This window comes from Mirounga angustirostris, unplaced genomic scaffold, assembly GCF_029215605.1.
Source record: "Mirounga angustirostris isolate CCGP_5_RB_7025 unplaced genomic scaffold, mMirAng1.0.hap1 SCAF_14, whole genome shotgun sequence".
Classification (NCBI taxonomy): domain Eukaryota; kingdom Metazoa; phylum Chordata; class Mammalia; order Carnivora; family Phocidae; genus Mirounga; species Mirounga angustirostris.
The window spans coordinates 87,574,303-87,580,302 of record NW_026991722.1 but is presented as its reverse complement, the minus strand read 5'-3'; the positions used below and the strand labels follow the sequence as shown (position 1 = coordinate 87,580,302).

The 6,000-nt window shown below is 45.6% G+C and overlaps 1 protein-coding gene across 2 annotated transcripts in view; it reads left to right on the top strand.

Moving 5' to 3' along the window:
• The first annotated feature begins 1,218 nt into the window (after positions 1-1,218).
• The window catches only part of PITPNB (phosphatidylinositol transfer protein beta), a 65,056-nt gene continuing 60,274 nt past the window's right edge, over positions 1,219-6,000 (top strand). For both annotated transcript variants that reach the window (XM_045887412.2, XM_045887413.3), the window contains exons 1-2: positions 1,219-1,349; positions 5,873-5,903. In XM_045887412.2, the coding sequence (XP_045743368.1) occupies positions 1,330-1,349; positions 5,873-5,903 (51 nt within the window). In that variant the 5' untranslated portion in view covers positions 1,219-1,329. The remainder of the gene's footprint in view (positions 1,350-5,872; positions 5,904-6,000) is intronic.

Here is a 6,000-nt window from a genome sequence, read left to right as displayed (position 1 = left end):
AACAGCTTCCCATGGTTCTCAGAATACAATTCAAGTTCTTTACTATGGCCTAGTGACCTATTTAGTCCCAACTTATCTTCCCCCCTCATTTAAAATGTTCTAGCCACACCTACCCTCCACCTGCCCCTTAAATACTCCAAACTTATTCCAGCCTCAGGGGCTATCTCCCTCCAACTGGAGTGTCTCCCCCACCACCTTCACAGGCTGGGCTGTTCATAACCATAGGCCATGGCCTCCTGAGAGCCTTCCCTTGACGCCTCTGCCTCCTCTATTACCCTGTTTCGTTCATTCATGGAATAGCGCTTACCGCTAAACCAAATCCTCTCTTCCTGATTTGTTCCCAAGGGAGGTCAGGGACCGTGCGGATTTTGTTTCCAGATGTATCCCCAGTGCCTGGAACTGTGCCTGGCACAGAGTAAGCGAGTGACCCCCGGGGCCACCACTCATCCGAAGGTCCACCTTTTTGGCTTTCAGGCAGGTAGGAGCCTGGGTGAGGGTGGTCGCGCGGGCTCTCACTGTGGCTGCGCGACCGCCCTCCCAGCCGGGTCCCCTTCCTGGGTCTTACGGGCGAGCACCCCTTGCCCCCCCAGGGGACCTCGTCGCCAGTGGAGGGCGCTCCTCCCGTCGAATCACTGGGTTCTGGGGTGGATTCGGGGGCTGGGGAGCTCGTGTGGCCACAGCTGCTGGCCCGAGCCAGGTGAGCAACGGTCACATGGCTGCACTCACGAGGCTGCCGGAATATGCACGTGAGCTGCGAGCCAGTTAAGTCTCGGTCCCCCGGAATCCGACGGAGCCCGCCACGGGAGCAGAACGCGGTGGCGTCGGCCTCCCCAACCCGACACAAGTCTTCCACGTGGACCTCGGAGTGAGAGCTCAAGGAGAGAACCTCTTCTCAAAAGCAGTGGGACAAAGTTTAGCGCTGGTCACGAGGAAACGACTTCAGAGGACTGATTGGAAAACTCACCAAAGAGCGTAAGCTGCACACACGCCCCGACGGAACTTGACTGGAGGGAGGAGCCGCAAGAAGGGCACTCGCGAGCGCGCGCCTAGTGTGCGCAGCAGCAGTAGAAACGTTACGGCCCCCACCATGAGCCAGACGCGCAACCGCAGTGGAAGCTCCGCGAGCCCAGGGTGGGGCGCGAGACTAGGGCGGAGCCAGCCCTTAGCGCGCGCTGACGCGACGAGTAGCGGCGGAAGGGTGTGGATGCGCAGGCGCCGCGGTGGTTCGGGGAAGGGGGTAAGGAGGCGGCGCCGCGCAGGCGCCGTGAGGGGCGGTAGCGGCGGCGGTGGCGGCGGTAGCGGCGGCAGCTGTGAGGGGGTTCCGGGAAGATGGTGCTGATTAAGGAATTGTGAGTGGGTCGGTGGGCGCGAGCAAGGTTACCCAAAGGCGGTGGTGGGAGGCTCACTGATTGAGAAGTGGCGGAAGCGGAATATTCCTAGAAAGGAGCGAGCCTCTGGCTGGCCGCTCCCTGCGCGCGCCCCCTCCCCCCGGCTCGCGCCCCCGGCCCACCGAAGGCCTCACCGTTGCGCGCCCCCAGGCTCTCTCCCCCGGCGTTGCCGTGGTAATACCGCCGCCCACTCCCCTGGGGCGGAGGCGCCTGGGTCCGGGTCGGAGCGCGTGGCTCGCTCGGGAAGGCGAGGCCGGGAGTTTCCGCTGGGACCCGCCTTCTCCCCACCCCCCACCTCCAGTCCCAGCCTGGGCCCACCCGCGCGCCCGCCGGGGAGGACCGAGCCAGGGGCCGAGTCGGAGCCCGAGGGTGGGGAGGCGCGGTGGGCCTGACAGTGATTTGTCGTGTGGGGTGGAGCTTACCTGTAGCCCGCGGAAGATGGGTTTGCCAGGTGAAGACAGCCCCGGTGTCGGGACTCGAGGTGGGACGTAGGCGCCCTGAAGTTCAAGCAGGAGCTGGGAGTTCGGAAAAACTGCGCTCCTCAGGGCGGCTCAGTTGACTTAATCAGGAGAGCCGTCTCTCTGCTTTGAGTCTCAGTTTTCCCATCTTTAAGATGGGGTCACTGGGTTCCACCTACTTCACGGGGTTGACGTGAAGAATTGTTAACACGTGGCCTGTCAAATGGAAGGGTTTTCAGGTGCATTAGACCGGCGGAGTGATTTTACTGAAAAGTTACGGCATTTCCCACCGGCAAGCACTGTTAACTATCACAGGAAATGTTTAGCCATGATGTTGAGTTGTCACAGCTGGTTCGTATCGTCAGCATCCTGTGGGCAGCTAGGGATTTCGAGTATGGCCTGTTCTTTGGTTTTTCAAATGCTCTTCTCACTTTCAATTCTTAAACGTAAATTTTGGCTTCATTTAGTTATCTTAAGACACCTTATCTTTAGTGTTCTCAAACTTCCTTTAGAAAGTCACTACTGTCACTTCTCTGCTTAAAACCCTCCAAAGCCTCCCTATCTCATTGTGAATTAAAAAAGTCCTTAAATAGCCCACGAGGTCTTACACTATTTTCTCTTCTGCTCTGGTCGTATTTACTACCCTGCACGTGCCCGTGTCCATTTCAAGCTCAAGCTTCCTTATAGTTATTTCATTACTTCAGGGAAAAAGCTCAGTTCAGGGCCTTTCTGCTTGCTGTTCCCTCTGCGTGAAGTGCCTTTCCCTCATCTCACTAACCTACCTCCCTCAGGTCTTTGCTTAAGTATCAGCTTCTTTGGGAGTCCCTCTGAAGACCTAATTGCAACCCCCACTGTTTGGTATTTGCCTTTCCCGCATTATTGTTGTCTGTAGCAATTATCACCATCTAACATACAATACAGTCACTTTTTTTTTTCTGTTTTACTGCATGTATTCTCTTGCTACATGCGGGCTCCATGAATTTGTCTACTTTGTTCACTTCCATATTCCCAACTCTTAGAATAGTCCTTGGAGCATAGTAAGGGCTCAATAAGTACTTGTTAAGTTAATGAAAAATTAACAACTTTAGTCAGTGACAGGGATCCTGAGAAAAGACACATTTTTGGATAAAGTTTATAGTATTGAATTCTGGATTTATATAAAGTTTTTCTTCCAAGCTGTTTATACAATGTATCATGAAAGTTTTATTTTTTACTCTGACATCTTTGTAATGTAGGTAGGTGGCAGATATTAAGACAAATGGAGGAAACAAGACAGAAGGAAATTGACTTGGCCCAAGTCACATAGCAAGTGAGCTGCAGAACTGATCTTACATCATAGATCTCGTCATTTTTATTAGAGTATTTCCTCCCTCCTAAAATGTGAATTAAGTGTTCAGTAGATCCCTTTGACGGTTATGTGAGGAGTATCAAGCTAACTCATGGAAAGAAGTTCCCATTGGGAATTTGCATGATATGCTTTTTATGAAACCGTTAGTTACTTTCATTATAAAAATTTCAGTGCGCCAAGGTAACACGTGCTGAAATGTGCCCAAATGTAATTTTTTCGTGAGGAGTTATAAATTACATTTCTTGATGTTCACTCTTCATGTATGTCTCCCTAGACTTTTTTTTTTTTTCTTCTCCTTTTAGACTTTTTGAAAGCAGAGGCTGTTTTTATCTTGTTTCTAGTACCCGGCATAGCATCTAGGCCACCATCCTGTAAGTGCTCAGTGTTGTTGAATGAAATAAATGATTCTTCCTATTTTCAAGTCAACTTTCTAAAATCGTTTTTGGTTAGGAGCAATGAATAGGTCATTCCTATGTGAAGATGTTAAACTGTAAAATACTTTGGCAAATGTTTGTTGTTTTAAAAAATGCCATCTATTTTTGACATAAAAGGTTAGAAATGACTTTTCAGGGTGGGGGAGTTCCCTTTAATTTGTTATTTAAGCAATAGATGAAGTTGCCATTAGTATAAAGTCCTAGTTCTAAAGAACTAGTTGTTAGTTCCATTTGGAAAATTATTTTCCTGAGGATTTTCAGAGAATTTTGAAAATTTTCAAATTGTTGTAAAAGTTGAATAAGGCTTTGAGAAAAAAAAAAAATCAAAGTCTGTTCCTTTTACTTTTCATTAAGCAGATCTTGAAGAATTTATTTGACTCATTATTCATCCAGAATGTCTTCTTCAGTCACTTTGATTTTGTGAAATAAGTTTTGCTTGAAGTGTTGTTATATAAAAATAGGTTCTTCCCACTAGTGAGTAGTTGTTAAAATTACTCAGCAGTGATTCTTTGGTTTTGTGAAAGTTCCGGGAAGTCTTTAACTCTTTCCTCTCTATTCCTTCCATTTCTTCTGCAGCCCGTCATCTTGGTTCAGGCCTTTGTAAACCCTTGCCCAGCCTCCTCAAAGATGGTTATTCCCCACACTCCTGCCTCTCAATGTTTTTTAACCAGCTACAGATGACTTCTTTAGATTGGCTGTAGTCATGTCACTTCCCTTTTGGAACAACCTTCCTGGATTCCTTGTTGCCTAATAAATGTAATAGATTTCTTATCATTGTATTCCAGGCCCTAAAAATATGCTCCCAACCTATATCTCTGTCTATATCTTTCTTTATCTTCCAGAATAAGCTCTCAGCCTCTATATCCTAGTCTGCCTCTCCCCCCACCACACCCTCTTGGCCCCAGTTTATTTTCTCTTCCTGGGACAGTGAGCAAATCAGTGTGTACTCTGAGAAGACAGTTAAAAGGATTAGGTATGCAAGGATTTTTGTATAACAGGTTTTTTTATGAGAATAGGAATTAGTAATCATGGTGTTTGAGAATGTTCGTTGTCTTTAGGTGACCATTATCAGAAAGACAAAGAGTGATGAGTGACCCCTGATAGTGAAGGAGGGGAGAATAACAGTGAAGGAGCGGCATGTTTTATACATGTTGGAGATGAAGGTGATGTGAGGACTCAGGCATAGATGTTTGAGGAGAATAGGGAGAGAGGGGTGGGTGGACAGTGCAGCTGAAGAAAAGTTGGAATGAGGAAAAACTATTGGGAATTTTCTGTAAAATGAAAATGAAGGTGAAGGTTGTGGGGTTTTTTTCCCTCTCATTATAATAGAGAGTTAAAATGAAAGTTTACATAACACTGCTTTGGTACCTTTAGCAGGGAAAAGTCTGAGAAAGAACAGGCCAAAAAAAGAAGTTGCTATCTTGGACACCAGCTATTATTGTGAGATAATTGATATTCAGGGGTTTTCAGAGTTTATGCTAGAGATAAGTGAAGGTACTTCCCTATAAAAATCTGGTGATAAAGTACAATATTCTGATATAATTTACCATAATATTATTTTTTTTGAATTATATATTCTGGGGCATTATGCCTCCATCTCAGTCCTTTTGTTGGTCTAGTAACAAACTCTTGGACAAGATCAAACACCAATCAACCTTATATTGCGTCTGCCCTGGAAGGGGTTCTATTTCTAAGGTTCAAAGTATTTCCCTTGGTAAAGTTTTTTCTTGTTACATCTAAGGGACCTTTTACTTGTTTAATAAAACTGAGGAATAATTGGGTAGTGGGGAACAATTTTTGGAAGCATTCATTCATGAGATTCAAGACATATATTCTATGAGAAATATCATAAAAACAAAATATGTAGCATATAGATGGAGAATGAAACCATACTAAAAATTTCATGAGGGCAACCTGACTAGACTAAAAATAATGTATTCGGTACCCTGTAATTTTCAGTGATGAGTTTTCTCTTGTTCCTTTTCTCCTCACAAGAATCTCTGCAACTGCGTTTTTGGGGTCCTGGTACAATGAGAACACTAAATGGGAGTGATCATTGAGGCCTGTAAATGGTAGTTTTATTTCCCCAATTTAAAAATTATTTAGAGCTGTAGGCATTGTAAAGACAATGACATCCTTGTATTACGCCATCGTTGGATTTAAGCAAAAGTTCTAAGTGTAGAGATCTGTGTTTTAAAGCCAAATATTTCATACGTGACATTTTTTTTTCTTTTGTTGTTTTAGCCGTGTGGTTTTGCCATGTTCTGTTCAGGAGGTAAGTCTTGCTTTTTTCTGTATTATTTTGTTGATACAGCTTATTTCAATATGTTAATTTAAAGTCATATTTAAAGTCATACAATTTAAAGTTGTAT